This window comes from Canis lupus, chromosome 26 (assembly GCF_003254725.2).
Source record: "Canis lupus dingo isolate Sandy chromosome 26, ASM325472v2, whole genome shotgun sequence".
NCBI lineage: Eukaryota > Metazoa > Chordata > Mammalia > Carnivora > Canidae > Canis > Canis lupus.
The window spans coordinates 27,235,618-27,252,177 of record NC_064268.1 but is presented as its reverse complement, the minus strand read 5'-3'; the positions used below and the strand labels follow the sequence as shown (position 1 = coordinate 27,252,177).

At 51.8% G+C, this 16,560-nt stretch overlaps 1 protein-coding gene across 1 annotated transcript in view; it reads right to left on the bottom strand.

Annotated features, from left to right (window-relative positions):
• Positions 1-16,560, bottom strand: part of BCR (BCR activator of RhoGEF and GTPase) — a 124,816-nt gene that overhangs the window by 10,130 nt on the left and 98,126 nt on the right. The window contains exons 13-16 of the mRNA XM_025474691.3: positions 16,284-16,388; positions 15,564-15,638; positions 11,960-12,057; positions 9,967-10,098 (exon numbers count right to left, since the gene is read on the bottom strand). Coding sequence (XP_025330476.1) covers positions 9,967-10,098; positions 11,960-12,057; positions 15,564-15,638; positions 16,284-16,388 — 410 coding nt within the window. The remainder of the gene's footprint in view (positions 1-9,966; positions 10,099-11,959; positions 12,058-15,563; positions 15,639-16,283; positions 16,389-16,560) is intronic.

The following is a 16,560-nucleotide window of genomic DNA, read 5'->3' as shown; positions in this document are numbered from 1 at the left end:
TGCATACGAGGCTTCGGATGTGGGTCCACAGGGCGGTGCCCGGAGCACACCAGTGCTTTTCGGCAGAGGCCAGTCGGCTCGGGGCCACCCGGCTGGGGTGGAAGTACCGTAGGAGGCCCTGCATGGCGGTGGGGGCAGACGGCGTCTCTCGCATCCCGGGCCCTGCTGCTCCGAGAGACCGATGTGGCTAGAGGCGTGCGTTGGGACAGGAGTGTGACAAGCTCTGGGCCTCCACTGCCTTTTGACCGCACTTCTCGGGAAGCCCCACCCCTGCAGCCTGGCTCGCCAAGGTCGAAGTTTCCGATCACCTCTGGATTCTCCTTTTTTGTGTATGTTTGGAAAATACAGCCCCATCCCCCACCAGCCGCCTATTGGTTACGGGAACTCCTATTGGTTACGGAACTCCGACAAGTCAGTTTTCTCTAAAGCCTAGAAAAGCCAAGCTTCCTTCTCAAGTGGCTGGTTTCCTGTGGGCGCATTTGGAAACACTGAGTAACATGTGTCTGCCTGGCCAGGCGGCCTCATGGCTGGACATGCTCTAGGGACACCCCCTCGAGCCTGTACCACTCTAGCCAGTGACACCAGTGTCTTGACTGGACTCAGAGCAGAGAACACTGGGCCGCCCCCTCCCCCCCAGCATCGCCAGCCCAGTGGAGGCAGTGCAGTGCCACTGTCTGCCGCCAGCACCAGTGTCTGGTCCCACCACCACCTGGCCCCAGAGGCTGTGGCAAGAGCTGGCCTCCAGAGTGCGGACCTGGGCCACAAGGCCACCAGGTGGCTCTTCAGGCAGCCCCCTGGACTCCAGGCAGCTCCAGTGGGAAAGGCCGGCCCCAGGGCTGGCTCGGCTCCAAAGAACAGAGTGTGCCGAGCAGAGCGGAAGCTGCACGAAGAATAACATGATGATGAGGCCCGAGGCTCGGTGCAGTCCGGCCCCAAACGACATTCAAGGCTGGCACGCGCTTTCATGTGGCTATTTAAAGGACCAGAGAAGTAAACAAGCCAGGACTGGGATTTGGAAAAATAGATGACTGAGCTGGAGTGGACCAGGAAATGGGGCTCCAGACGCCCATGGGGGCCCCTGCAGGGTCTCAAGGTCTCCTCCAGGAATGTGCCTGTTGCTGGGGGATGGGAGATGGGGACTGGGGACTGTGGGGGCAAGGGGTCAACTTATATATATCCAGTGTTCTCAGGAGGAAGGGCTGGTTTCCAGCTTGTCTCCCCAGGGTTGGGTGAGGTGGGGGAACAATGGTGGGCATCGGGGCTGGTGGATGATTGCCCCCATGTGCCCGGGTGGCTTTGCTGAGGTCCGGGTGCTGCCCTCGGCCCAAGACTAAATTGTCCAGAGAAGGCGATGCTTGTTCCTTCTGTGCCCACTGTCACTGCCCAGATGGTTCAGCAGGGCTTCCCCAGGGCTCCTCGCTGAGCATCACATATGTGCACAGTAACCTACTCCCTGGAACGGGTCTTCTGAGAGAAGCCTGGAGAAATCTCCCCAGGAGGGAAATCTGGTTTCCCTTTTCTGCTCTTATTGCTGCAATCTGTTCTCTTGAGCTCAAGCGTCCACATCTTTAATTCTTTGCTGCCCTTCTCTGATCCCTACCAGGCTCCAGCATCACTTAAATGGATAAAGGAGCACTATCTAAGACATCTATGATCAAAAAGACAGATGGTAACAAGTGTCGGTGAGGCCGTGGAGAAACAGGAGCCATCAGACGCTGCCGCTGGGGATATAAAATACTGCAGCCAATCTGGAAAAGTAGGGCAGTTCCTCACAGAGCTAAACTTGGCTGTCCAACACAGCAATTCCACCCCCAGGTCTCCACACGGGAAGAATGAAAACATCCGTTCACACAAAGACTTGTGTGCACATGTTCACAGCAGCATTAACCGTAATAGCCTGGAGCTGGAAACCCAAATGTCCATCAACTGGTGAACGGATAAACAGAACGTGGTAAATGAATACAGATGATGGAATATGATTCAGCCATAACCAACACTTGCTATGATGTGGGTGATCCTCACAAATGTACTAAGTGGAAGAAGCCTGTCACAAAAGACCGCATAATATAGAATGATTCCGTTTATATGAAATACGCAGAAAGGGCAAAAATAGACATGAAAGCAGATCAGCCTGGGTCTGGGGGTAAGAGCAGCAGGCAATTATAAATGGGAACGACGGAGGGGATGGAATTATTCTAAAATTGGATTGTTGGGGACACCTGGGTGGTTCAGCAGTTAAGCATCTGCCTTTGGCCCAGGGCATGATCCTGGAGTTCCAGGATCAAGTCCCACGAGGCTCCCTGCATGAAGCCTGCTTCTCCCTCTGCCTGTGTCTCTGCCTCTCTCTCTGTGTCTCTCATGAATAAGTAAATAAATTTTTTTTTAATATTTTATTTATTCATTCGAGAGAGAGGGGCGGGGGCAGAGACACAGGCAGAGGGAGAAGCAGGCTCCATGCAGGGAGCCTGATGTGGGAATTGATCATGGGACTCCAGGATCATGCCTTGGGCCAAAGGCAGGCGCCAAACCGCTGAGCCACCCAGGGATCCCCAGTAAATAAATTCTTAAAAAAAAAAAAATAATAATGGATTGTTGGTGAGGGTTATACAACTGTAAATTTACTAAGAATGATTGAATTGTATACTTAATTTTTTTTTTGAATTGTATACTTAAAGTAGAGGCTTGTATGGTGTGCCAGGTGAAGAAAAAAGATACAAGGTCCCAAGGTGGACTACAACAGAGCAAGGAGGGCCCAGGTCACAAGGCTACACTTTCTTTTTTTTTTTTTTTTGGATTTTTATTTATTTATTCGTGGGGGACAGAGAAAGGCGGAGACACAGGCAGAGGGAGAAGCAGGCCTCCCCCCCGCAGGGTGCCTGATGCGGAACTTGATTCCGGCACTGCAGGATCACGCCCTGAGCTGAAGGCAGATGCCCAACTGCTGAGCCACTCGGGCATCTCAAGGCTACATTTTCTTGATGGTGACAAAGGTATAGCAAATCCTGGGGCATCTGTACAAGGATTTGCTCACGTGTTTTGCACGTTCGTAACTTTTATAGCCTAAAATCTTCCTTAAATGTTTGTAGAAACAATCGTCATTCACTTTATGTTACTGGTACAAGAGACCCTTTGGATCTGCTCCAAGATGGATTAGGAGGTACCATGGGTATCTCCCCTTGCTCCTTTACCTGCAACATGGGCTGTGTCTCATTCATCTCTGAGCGCTCCCATTCCCAGCCACCCAGGCATCCAGGAAGGCATCCCCCCACCCCAACAATAGGAGGCCCCGGCTCAGGGAGCGGCTGTGTGGATGGAACGTGCATGGCCCCGACATAATCCCCAGTGATGAAAGGCTGGGTCTCTCGGTACCTTTGTAACAGTATCTGCTGTCCTCAACCACCAGACTGAAAACCACGTCTTCCCCAAACCCAGTCTCCTTCCTGCCTGACCACAGTCTTATTCTTATTTTGGTTGATGTCTGCCTCGCCAAGAACAGGGCTTTTGTCTATTTCATTTGCTGCGGTATTTCCGTGTCAAGACATGTATGTGTAGGATAGACAGCACAGATATCATTAACAGGCATTACGATGCATATTGGCACAGAGGGAGCATTTGGTCACTGGGGATCGCTGAGGGTCCAGGGGGTGGCTACGGGAGGCTCTCAGAGGCAGGTTCCCCATCACGCTGCACAGCACAGGCGCCGACTGTCCCTCTGGTAGTGGGAGGATTTCATGAAGGGGGCAAGTTGTTGAGTCTGGGCTTCCATGTCTATCCTTGCACCCTGTGGACATACTCTTTAAGAAATGGTGATAGGGATGCCTGGGTGGCACAGCAGTTGAGCACATTGGCCTTCGGCTTGGGGTGTGATCCCACAGTCCTGGGATCGAGTCCTGCATTGGGCTCCCTGCATGGAGCCTGCTTCTCCCTCTGCCTGTGTCTCTGGTGCTCTCTCTCTCTCTCTCTCTCTGTCTTTCATGAGTAAATAAATAAAATCTTAAAAATAAATAAAATAAAATAAAATGGTGACAATATACATATGAAACATAAAATTCACAATTTTTAAGTGGACAATTCAGTAGCATTAAGTACATCCATGGTGTACTTTCCACTCATGAGGCAAGCAATCCAGGCCAGCAGAGTTTGGGAAACCACATACAGATACCCGGAGTGCCAGCTTATGTATGCCTCTCTCTCTCTCTTTTTCTCTATCTGTATCTTATGAATAAATAAAGAAAATATTACAAAAAAAAAAAAAAAGAGAGAGAGAGAGAGAGAGAGCAAGGAAAGATGGAAGGAAGGAATTCCTAATGATTGCAAGGCTCTAGTTTCCCTGGTCTTTGATGAATCTGGGTGATTAGCCCCCCAGATGCTGGTCCCAGCCCCTGGCCTAGGATGTTCTGGAGCACTTGGGCAGTGCCTTCAGGCCCCCATCCTAGTCCCTGCAGCACCTGGTCAGGCTACTTCAGCCAACCCTCCAGCTATGCCACAACAGGTGCATTCCCAACAGTCCTGCGCTTCTGCTCTACTCAGAGCACAGGATGTGTGACATCTCCATCTAGGAAAATCCTTCCCCTGAAGCCCCAGACTCAGTGACCCCAACTCTGTGAAGCCTTCTCTGTCCCGACTCCCACAAAATAACTTTGCCATCCAAGCCACCCAGCCACCCCAGGGCATGTTCTGCTCTGGCTCCTGGCTCATCTGCAGCACCTGAGACTCTCTGCTCTATAAAACACAGAGGCAGATAGATGTCTTCTTGTTCTCAGGGTCCCTGGTATCTGGCATGCAGGAGGCCCTAGCTCACGAGGGCTCACCGTGGGCTCTTGGTGTCTGAGGATGGATGGGGATGGCTTTGCTTGTTCAGACTCAGAGCTGGCTCAGAGAAGACTCTTGGTGCGGCCCTGTGCACCTGTCCGCAGCAGAGGGCTTGGGTTTGAGTCTATGACTCCTTCTCAGACAGCTGGCACCCAGGGCTGCCTCCCTGTTATACACTATGTCCTTCTGCCTTTCTGGCAGGTATGGCCTGGTGCTCTGAACAAACCAACTCACCCATCCTGGGTTCAGGAGAGGGAGCCCTCCATCTTCCTCTCATGGAGATTCCATTGTTGCAGAGGGGAAGTAGGGATCTGACAAGTCATCTGAAGAGTGAGGGCTGAAACTTGAGACTCCGATGGATGGCTCCTGAACTCTTAGCTTATCAGCACCATGTAGGTGAGCAAACATAGACTGATCTAGGACACCAACCCTGGGAAGTTGGGATCTAGCTCCCCAGATGACTGACACCTTCTGCCCTGTCAGGTGTGTGAGGAGCTTTGCTGGAGCCTTCACTCCCGTCCCTGGCCCCTCAGAGGGGCCTGCCCAGCCTCTGCCTTCCTGGTCAGCTGTGGACTTTTCCCTGGCCCCCCTTGGACACTCCTGTGGTGCTGCACCTTCCCCACCTCATAGGATGGGCTTTATACTCAACTTATGAGTCAATGTACATACTGAGGGTATGGGAGGCGCTTGTGGGGGGCGCTTGTGGGGGAAGGCCATGCTATTCTCATCACCCCCCACCTTGACCCCAGCAACAGGATGGGCAGGGCTCTATATCCCTTCCACATGGCATACTTGGAAGAAGCCTAATATTATTGGGAAATAATATACACTTGGAAAGGCTGTATCCCCAAAATCATGGATACCCTCCCCTAGGTGTGCCCCACACAGAAAACAGTATCTGCGGGGGTTGGGGGAGGCAGAAAGAGGCCTGGCTGAGGTCATAGGGGGCCATCACCACTCCTCCTCTGACTTCCTTCCTTCTTCCTCCTGGGAATGCCAGTTCGAAAACAAACTCCGCTGGGAATGGGGGTCTCCGGGGACTGGGCCAGCCACTGCCTACTCTGTGTGAGTCACAAACGGACCTTGTGTCATGCTGGGATTCCTTCCTGGCTAATGATGGCTCAGGGGCCATGCTTCCCACTCACTCAGCAACTCCATGGAAGCAGACAGGGAGGGGGCGGAGCCAGATCCCGCCATCTCCACTAACACCGACCACAATGAGTAATAATAGCAGCAGTGGCACTGAAGACCCCCACACTCGGCTCCATAGCCCTGGCCCCAGTTTGCATGCGAGGAAATACGTTTATCCGGGCAGTGATGACTTGCCCCAGCTCACAGGAGGGGCAGTGGGGCTGAGGGAGTGGAAAGAGCCTCCCTCTGGCCACACGAATCAGGCTCTTCTGGTTGTTTTCCAACCAGACCTCATTCTTGGGAATGTCCCCAAGAGCCCAATTTTAGCAAAAACCACTCTTTGATATTCTTGAGAGCTGATGACTCTGACACCTGACCAGACTCCTCACCCCCCACCACCCCTGGTGATGTCTGATTGCCTGGCCTGCTTTCAGCAAGGAGCCCGTTAGGTGGGTTTAGCCAGAATCTCCCCTTACTCCAGACCTTTCTTTTTAGTACCTTCCAACTGATGATTTCCCTGGATCCTGCTCCTTGGCTATAAATTCCCTCTCTCCTTGTTCTATTCAGAATTGGGCTCCATCTCTCTCCTGCTGCAAAAGGCCACTCTGGTGGGCCCTATACCTCTCTCCCACTGAATACAGTCAACCTTGATGTTGTAACGAGGTCATGTATAAATTTTTTTTTTTTTTTTAAACAGAGTTCATGGGCAGCCCAGGTGGCTCAGCAGTTTAGCGTCACCTTCAGCCCAGGGCCTGATCCTGGATCCCTGGGATCCCCATTTTGGGCTCCTGCATGCTTCTCCCTCTGCCTGTGTCTCTGCCTCTCTCTCTCTCTGTGTGTCTCTCATGAATAAATAAAAAAGATCTTAAAAAAAAAAAAAAAAAAAACATAGTCCATGTCCTCCACCCCGTCCTATCTTATCTTACTAAAAGGAACAGCAAGGGAGACTTTGCAAAGGAGCCCCGTTCAGAGCGCCTGCATGGGGAAGCACAGACTGGGGTCAGAGGGCAGAAAGGGGCAGAGAACAGCCAGAGTTTGGAGTGATGCCCCACATCAACCCCCACAATTCAACCGCTCTCTTCTTTGCCAAGACAGGGCAGGGTGCTCACCTGGCACCCCTAGTGCGTCTGAGAGCACAGTTGTGTTCATAAAGGAATATTTTGTGGGGTGCCTGGGTGGCTCAGTGGTTGAGCGTCTGCCTTGGCTCAGTTCATGATCCTGGGATCCTGGGATCCAGTCCTGCATCAGGCTGCCCATAGGGAGCCTGCTTCTCCCTCGGCCTATGTCTCTGCCTCTCTCTGGCTCTTGTGAATAAAGAAATAAAATCTTAAAAAAAAAAAAAAAAGGAATATTTTGTTTATATATAGTAGTATCATGGCAAAGGGCTTCCAAAGAGAGATTGATACAATAAAAGAAGAGGATGAGTATCTGTTCTTTTCTCTTCTCCACTGAGACCCCCTGATTACCTAATGACAGTGCTCAGGGCCCTGGTTCAAATCTCACCACCCCCAGGACTCTAGCATTGGAGGATCTGGATGATTTGAGTCAAAAGTTGGTGGAATCTGAGCCTCCCCTTAGTCTTATGTGAGGGACTGAAAAAAGGAGCCAGACACCATCCATCTGTATCCTTAGCCTGCCTTGGGGCTCTCTGCAAGACTGGAGTCAGGGTGTGGGTGTGTAAGAGGGACCCCGGGCTGGGGGCAGATGCAAACATGGAGAGGGAGGAGGGTGGGGGAGCACTGGGAACACATTAGTTGTCGAACAGCAGAGCAGAGAACTGAAAACTCAAAGGGCCCAAACATGTCTATTACTATCGCCCAGTAGCTGCTCAAACGTGTCAGTCCTTGAAGATGTCCAGCACCAGTATGCTTATGGAACAGCAAGATCTGGAAAACACCTGAGTGTCCATTAAGAGCAGAAGAGCCCCTTGAAGTGGCTGACTCAACCCACGGGATTCTCTATCAAGCCAAGGTGAACAGCTTCTATGTGGAAGTACGGGGTTGGGTACTGGGGACACAAGGACACTGGGGAGTCAACGCATGTGAGCTGCACAGTGGTGAGTGTTTACACTGAGCGTGTGAGTCACCCCCTAGACATCACCCTAACTTCGCAGTGGGCACACGTATCTGTCAAGGTGGGACCCACGCCCAGTTCATGGGCATGACCCTGGCTGGGGAAGCGACCTGATTTGTCAAGCATCCCTGAATAGGACCCCAAAAGTGCAACAACTGAAAGGCACTGGCTTGCATTTCTGCTTCTTCCACCACCAAGACCCTACTACTGGCTCAACAGTATATCAGGCTTGTAAACCGCAGGTAGGACCCTGGTGCAGGATATCTCCTGAGTGGCCCTGAACCAGCAGCTGGCCTTCACAGACCATGCCCATTGAAAGAGGATTTCAACCACCTCCATTTCGATCTCGGTCCACACTTCCTCATTGATTATGTTCTTTCCAGCTCATCTCTTAACTCAGGCAAAAGATCCTGCAGGCAAAGCATCCTATGATGAGAACTAAGGCTGCCTCCTCAACTAGTGAAGATTGCTCTGAACACAGCAAGACCCCCATGTGACTGACCCCAGGACAATGTTTCGCCTAACCTTTACTGCCCACTTGCAGGCACCCACTGACCTTTGTCCCACACTTTCCTTCTATAAACCTACAAGTATTTTTAGCACTTTGGAGTCAGTCTTTGAGACGCTAGCCCACTGTCTTCCTGGTGGTGGCCTCACTGAAATAAACCCCTTTCTTGTCTTACCACCTTTGGTCTCTCTGCCTTTGGATTTTATCAGTGGTGAGTGGCTGAACCTGGTCTGCTCAGGAACCCCTGCGCCCAGGGTTATACCATCCAAGAGAGGGGCTAAGAATCCTGTTTTCCTTAGGCTGGGCAAGGCTGCCCCACTGATCCCCATGTGTACCCCAATGTGGGTTCGCTTGAGTGTTACCCCAGGCAGGTCCTACCCTGGACCTTGGGAGGGTCCAGCCCCAGGTCCAGTCTGTGGGGGTGGCTAAAGGCCCTGGGCCTGTTCTCCTGGGAGGGTGTGGGGTGTAGGATTTCATCAGCTTCACACACACACTCCCCTCAGGCCAATCTTTGTATGGTGGGTGTGTCCTCCCGCTTTCTGGGTGGTGTCTGCTGAGGGGAAGCAGGTACAAGGTGGTCAGAGAAGCATTTTTACTTTTAGACTTGGTCTCAAGGTACAGGGTGGGAATGGGTCCCTGGAGGCCCTGAGCCACTGAATTCCCAAATAAGCTTCCAGGGTGGGAAAACAGGCAGCCCATGTAAACCTGGGAACTAAGACCTGAGAATCTGGCAAAACAGAGAGGGGGGTCTGAAGCCCCCCTAAGTGAGGCCTTGCTCATTTGAAAGATGAGCATGTGGCTCCCCACTATCCCATTAAGATAAAATTACACAGGAGTGAGTCACCCTCCTTTCCTTCAACCCTGCAGCTCAGTGTTTCGGCAGGAAAGGATTTGACTTCCTGCCCTCAGGGGAGGGAGGGAGGTGGGCCTTGGTGGAGAGTGGCCTACTCTCTTGGCTACCTGGAATCCCCAGCCACTCCTGCTGGAGTCTTTACCAGTGGGTTTGAGGGTCAGAGAGCAGCCAGTGCCTACCCCCGGGGAGGAGCCCGCTCAGCTGGGTCTGGTAAGATGCCTGTAGGGCACATGGCTATCAGGGCCTTCCCAGAGTGGGGCACAAAATTGCACAGGTGAGGCAACAGACTACAAGCCATGGAGGAACTGAGGCCCCTGCTGCAAGAACAAGTCTAGTTGAACTTCCTTTGGGGACAAGATGGGGCATAACAGATACTCAAACACAGAGAGGGGCAGGAAAGCCCTGTGAAGGTCCCCTCGCCAAGTCCAGAGTATGTGCCCCCAACCCCTGGAGCCAGGCCATTTCAGTATCCCAGAAGGTGAACTGGGGAAAGAACTTGGAGCATCAGGAGGAGGTGTGGGAGGGGTCCAGGGGCAGGTGTACGAGGGTGTGTCGGAGGTGGGGGGACAGAGGAGGGTGGCAGCCTCACCTGGACCTGGCCCTTCCCCATGATCCTGTCTGTGCTTTCGCCATCTTCTTTGGTGATCTTCGTTTTGTTGTAACATTTTTCATAGCACAGTATCCTCAAGGTCTGGGAGCCTTCTAGCTCGATCTCAAATTCCTGAAGCCCCAAGAAAAAAGGAAAGCCCCTCATTAGTAGACAGGTCCAATGGCTTCCTTGCTGCCCCAGAAAGAACCTGGAGACCCTCTCCACTTTTGTTCCGTGACGAAGATCCTCAGAAGCTACTTTCCTGTGAGCATCCCATTGTGGACAGTGGATGCTTCTGGAAGCTCTGAATGCCTCTCACATGTAATCCAAACTCCCTAAATCAGTATGTCAAAGGGCAGTCCCCATGCCACCTGCATCAGAAGCTCAGGGGTGCTGCTTACAAATGCAGATATTCTATGGACTTTAGGTGATAATCATGTAGCGTATAGGATCACTGATTGGTGGGGGAGGCTGTGCATGTTCGGGGACAGCGAGTATATGGGAAATCTCTGTCCTTTCTGCTCTGGACCTAGAGCTGCGAACCTAAAGCTGCTCTAAACAATAAGCTTATTGGAAAAGAAAAAAAAAAAAATCAACCCAGTGAGGTGATATAGGAGAGGAAAGAACTGCTCCCGTAGGCTTTCGAGTTGTCTGCTGTGGGATGTGTGGTGTTCGCTTTCTCCTCCATCACCCCAGGATATCTTCAGTAAATTCTGCATTTCACACCAGTGCTTTTGCAGACACAGGTTCATGGTGGGGAAATGGAAAGAGGGTGATGAAAAAAAAGGAGGGATTTCTGAGCCTGCATGGGGCTGGGAAGGGCACAGGTGAAAGAACATGGAACACTCCTGGATGATCCAGAGGCACACCCAGGCCAGCCACCAGGTGATCTGCTGGTCTGGGAGCCTCCGTGCCTTGGTTCCTTGAGCCTCCACTGCTGGCTTGCACCCAGACCCTTTGCACTGTGTCCAGAACCCCTCCCTGTCAGTCAGGCCCTCTTGCTCTCTACAAAGCCTTTAATGGCTCCATCTGGTTGTGCTGCTCCCTTGTCACCACAGCCACCACCCTTTCTGCAGTGACACCCAGAACTATAATGACTGGGCAATCCTGTGGACTCCCCAGGCCCCAGTTCTACTGAGGCAGTGAGTCTGATGATCAGAGCAGTGCATGTCAAGAAAGGAGAGCTGGGTGCTGGCCCACGACCCAACTACCACACGACCTAAGGTGGACTAGGCAGCCAGGTGGGCCTGAGCTGCTGCTCTTGTAGGGGAGTGGGTGGTGTGCCCCTACCCATATCCTTAAGCATCAGGCCTTTGAGGGCCACAGCTGCTCTAGAAACCGGAAAATGGCATTCTCACGTATCTGGGGACTTCACCAATATTGGCCACTCTGTAGTCATTCCACTGCTCCCAAAATCTCAGGGCGAGACGGTAAGTGAGTTAACACAACAGCTCTCCACAGTGAAGGAAAACAGAGCAGCAAACCATACAAACCCAACAGCCGGGACAGGCAAATAGGGTCCCTACCCTAGGCCTTGCTAGCAGAGCCCCGGGCTTTCAGAAACCAAGAGGGCCACAGGGTTCATTCCAACTTCCGAGGAAAAAAACGCTATGGAAACTTACCAAGTAAACACTAAAAAATAACAAAGGCAGCACAAAAAGCCCTTTTAAGTTTCTCCAGCAAAATAGGCTGTTTCTTTGTGATGCAGGGTTGGATTCTCAGGAACACAGAGATAAAATCTCTTGGACTAGCCTCCCTCTCCTCCCAGGAGATTCCCGGAATGCTGGTGGAATGCTGGCAGCGGCGCCTGCAGCGGGGAAGCTATCCGGGAGCTCCCGCCCCCGGGGGGCAGGAGTGGAGGCGGGGGCAGGGGTAGGGGTGGAGGCGGAGGCTGGCTGGGATGGCGGTTATACATTCAGATTCTCCCCACGACAAGATCCTGGCCTGCCTGCCAGGGCCAGCATTAGAGATGTGCCTGGCAGTAGTACCTCACCTCGTTCCAGTTGGGCTCAGCTGTGTCTCTGTAAACACGTGTCTTGGCTTTATTCACAAAATAACCAAAGGAGTCCACCTCCAGGGTGCAGTACAGATCTGCGGAAGGGAGACACAGGGATGGTGACCATGCTTTTCCACGTTACCTGCATTATCTGAGAGTACGGTTTTTTTGTGTAGGGGGCCCAGGGCAGGCTACCCCAAGATGGGCCACTGTGACATGAGATTATTCTGGGCTGAAGGCAGTCAAGACTCTATGGGCTGTAGAGAAACTTGCCCTTCTCTTAACTATATAGAAGAATCTAGATGGGGGCGGGGGTCTTTCCCAAAATAAAGGTTACGAGCAGAGATACAAATTTTATCCAAATGGCCCATCTGTATGGCAGGGCAGACATCTGTTCTATTGTTCTGTGATGTGCATTCCTTTCCTCTTTAGCCCTAGACTTCTGGCCCTTTCTCCTTAGTTCAAAATGACATGTATACCTCATTTTACCTGACTAGCTGTGTAATTTCCATGCCCATGTGGATTCCCTGTGGGTAGGCTATTTTTTTAAAAGATTTTATTTACTTATTCACGAGAGACACAGAGAGCAGCAGAGGGAGAAGCAGGCTCTTTGTGGGGAGCCTGATGTGGGACTTGATCCCAGGACCCTGGGATCGCGACCCAAACTGAAGGTGGATGCTTGACCACTGAGCCACTCAGGCGTCCCTTGTGTGTATGCTATTAAACGGAATTTTCTCCTGTTAGTTGGTCTCATGTCTATCTGAGTCTTAGTCCAGCTGGAAGGACCCCTGAAGGGGACAGGAATTCTTGTTTCCTGACATTTTCAAAATCAGAACAAAAGAGTCTTTTCTTTTTAAAATAAAATGATACACCAGAGGCCAGCACAAGACCCGGCACCTCACACAATGATTCTGCCCCACGGTGCCGCCGAACCAGCACCTCTCAGAACATGTATGTGTTCACTTGCTCCCTTGACAAGCCCTGGCTAGAGCCTCTATGTGAGCAGAGCCCTATGGCTGTGACCTGGACAGAGGTGAATGTGCCATCACCGCCTGAAGGATGATGCATACACGGGGGGGGGGGGTTGGGGGAGGTGCCTACTACCACCTGCGTAGTTGGGAGTTTACCAGGTAGTTGGGGCCAAGGGTGCTGCAGGCCAGGCCAGGGCACTGAAAGCAGCTCTGGGCTGGAGAACTGTGGGGTGCAGGGGGAGTAGGGGTAGGGACCAGGGAGGAGGCCATGGCCAGGGGCTGGATGAAGGATGGGGCAGATGGCCAGAGGTGACCAGGAAACTCCACTGATGGAGAATGTCATCTTACTGATGTGGCCAGTAGACCAGACAGTGCTTTTTAACCCTGCCATGGGGCAGAGGGTGGTACTTCTCATAGGGACACAAACGAGAAGAAACCTAGCCCAAGTGCTAGGTTTACTCTGGGGATGTGGAGTTCAGACCATGGGATGTTGAGGACGCAGATGGAAAGGTAACAGAGCGGAGCCAGGAGAGCCAAGTGGGGATGGAGAGGCAGTGCCAGGCATCATCTGTGCTGTTGATGGAAAGGTCTCTGGGTGTGGGAAGGAGGGAGTATAGGCAGTGAGGGAAGAAGGCCCATATAGAACCCTCAAAACTCTAGCATTTATGTGAGGGGGACGTGGACAGGTGTGCCCAGGGGAACAATTATTTCTAGGTGACGATTTTATGGAGGTATAATATGCAAATTGTACAATCTATCTGTCATACCTTTGAGGATGTAAACTTAAATACTTGTTTGAACAAGTCAGAAAAGCAGGTGGGAGTGATGCACAGTGGTGCCACTGTTTCAGGACACTGCCCTCTTCCGAGAAAGACCCCTTGGGTTCAACTGTGGTCAATCTTCTCCCAGCCTGAGCCCCAGGAACCCCAGCCAGGCTGTCTCCAAATTTTGCCTTTTCTAGAAATTTCAGACACGTGGAATGATACAACATATAGTCTTTTCAATCAGGTGTCTTTTGTTAGGAATCATTCTTTTTAGATTCATCCCTGTGAATGAATGCCTGTATCAGGACTCTGTACCTTTCTAACGCTGAGTGCCCCTCTGTCCTGTGAATGAACATGGGGTGTTTATCATGCACATCCAAATCTTCATGTGAACATGCTCTCATCTCTCTAGAGTGAATACTTAAAAGCAGGACTGCTGGGTCGCATGGTAAGGGCGTGTTTAGCTTTTTAAGAAACTGAAACTGGGTGCCTGGGTAGCTCAGTGGTTGAGCACTTGCCTTTGGCTCGGATCGTGATCCCAGGGTCCTAGGATCAAATCCCATATCAGGTTCCCTGCATGGAGCCTGCTTCTCCCTCTGCCTGTGTCTCTGTCTCTCTCCCTGTGTCTCTCATAAATAAATAAATAAATAAAATCTTAAAAAAGAAAAAAAAAAAAAAGAAACTGTGTAACTATCTTCCAGGGTGGCCGAACCAGAACCATTTCACATCCCCACCGGCGGAGTGTCTGAGGGTTCCAACTGCTCCACATCCCCACTGACGTTTGTCACTGTGCACCTTTTTGTATATGTGCTGCCAAAGCAAGCACCACTGTGCAGCTTTTTGATTATCACTATCCTGGGGGGTATGAAGTGGGATCTCACTGTGGTTTTAATTTACATTTCTCTACAACCACAAGCATCTTTTCATGTGCTAATTAGCTACTTGTATTTCTTTGGTAAAGTGTCTATTCAAATCTTTTGCTCTTTTTTTTTTTTTTTTTTTAAAAGATTTTATTTATTTATTCATGAGAGACACACACAGAGAGAGAGGCAGAGACACAGGCAGAGGGAGAAGCAGGCTCCACACAGGGAGCCCGATGTGGGACTCGATCCCAAGTCTCCAGGATCCGGCCCTGGGCTGAAGCCGGCGCTAAACCGCTGAGCCACCTGGGCCGCTCTCTTTTGCTCATTTTTAAAAACTGGGTTGTCTCCTTCACACTGAGTTTCTAAAAGTTCTCTAAATGCACTGAATACAAGTCCCATGTTGCATATATAGATATGGTTAGTAAATATTGTCTTCTAGGCTGGCTTCTTGGCGATGTCTTGTTCAGTTTTGCAGCATCGGTGGGAAAGGTCAGCAGCACACTGACCTGTGTCCTCCTACAGGGGCCCCAAGGGCTTGCGTGGAGGTGGCCTCCTGGGGGATGGAGCATGTGCTGCCCTGGACTGCAATGCAACCAGCCCCCACTGCTCTGAGACCTTGGGCAGCTGAGAGGCGCTCCCTGCCTCAGAGGGGTGGGAGGAAAACGGTATCCATTTAGCTGTCAGCAGCCAGATCTACTCTGCTGGCTGGGTCAAGGCGCTGCTACCCACAGCCCGGAGCTTGGAACCCAGACTGTATTTTCCTGTCTGAAGCGGACTCCAGTGCCTGCAATTACAAGACCTGCCTGCAGGGGGCAACTCAGCGACTCACACGTCTGGTCCAGAGACCAGATACACCCAACAGTCTGAGCTGGGTGTCAACTTGCACAGGACCTCACAGCGTTAAGGGTTGAAGGCATCTGATGATAATTTGAGCTATGACCCTGGCTCCTTGCAGCTTCCAGCTCAGGGCCCTGCCACCTTCCTCCCCAAACCAGCCACTTACTTGAACTCTGCTTAAAGCCGGTGGCGGAATGGACGATGACATTCAAGAACCCGTACAGCCCTGGAGATTCATCATCTGTGCAAGAGAGCAAAGAGGTGAGCATCTGTGCTCCTGAGAGAGGGAGGCATGTGATGCACTCTGCTTCAAACATCAATCTGCAGGGGAGCACCACGTGACTGCCATTTGCTCAGCACGGGGCTGGGTGATGTCACGAACCAGAAACCTATCCACTGTCTCAGGGACCCTGGGATCTGAGTTGGGTTCACAACATGGGCAGACCAATGACTGAGCTGAAACATAATAAGGTTCCCAGGACAGAAAAGGGGAGGAGTGGCATGTGATATGGATGTTGTGCATATGTGTGCATGTGCACAAGCATATATACCTGTGAGTGGAAATGAGTGTACACAATGTGTGCGCGAATGAACGCAAAATGCACCATGACCAAAGGTGTGGGTGGGAGGCAGCTCGCTGAGGGCACAGAGGAGTGGGACCAGACCCAGAGCCCAGAGGGTCTGAGATGTGTCGTGTGACCAGCACAAAGCTATGGGTCTCCTCAACCACCCAGTAGCTGGGGACAGACCAGCCCTGACCCATCCCATCCACTCCTGGGAAGGCCAAGAGGCCCTAAGCAGCACACACATTCCTTCGAGAACCTCATGGCCCCAAACACAGTGCTGACATCAGAAAGGGACAGCAGCCCTTGGGAGGACAGCCCACCTTCTTTGTTGATGGTCAGTGGAATGCTGTGGACGGTCTGAAGTTTGACACACGAATTGGTCAGCATCTGCAGCTCCACAGATGTTAGGGAGAAGCTTTTGAAACCTGAGAGGGCAGAACCCAGGCGTATCAACCAGTCTGCACGGCTCCTCGGACCCGTGGGGACACTTGGAGGGTATCCTCTGATGGCCCTGCCCAGGACCTTCCCCGCACGCTAGTGATGAGTGGTGGTGGCCAGGAGGTGGCGACCTGCTCCCAAGGGAGGAGCTGGTAAGTG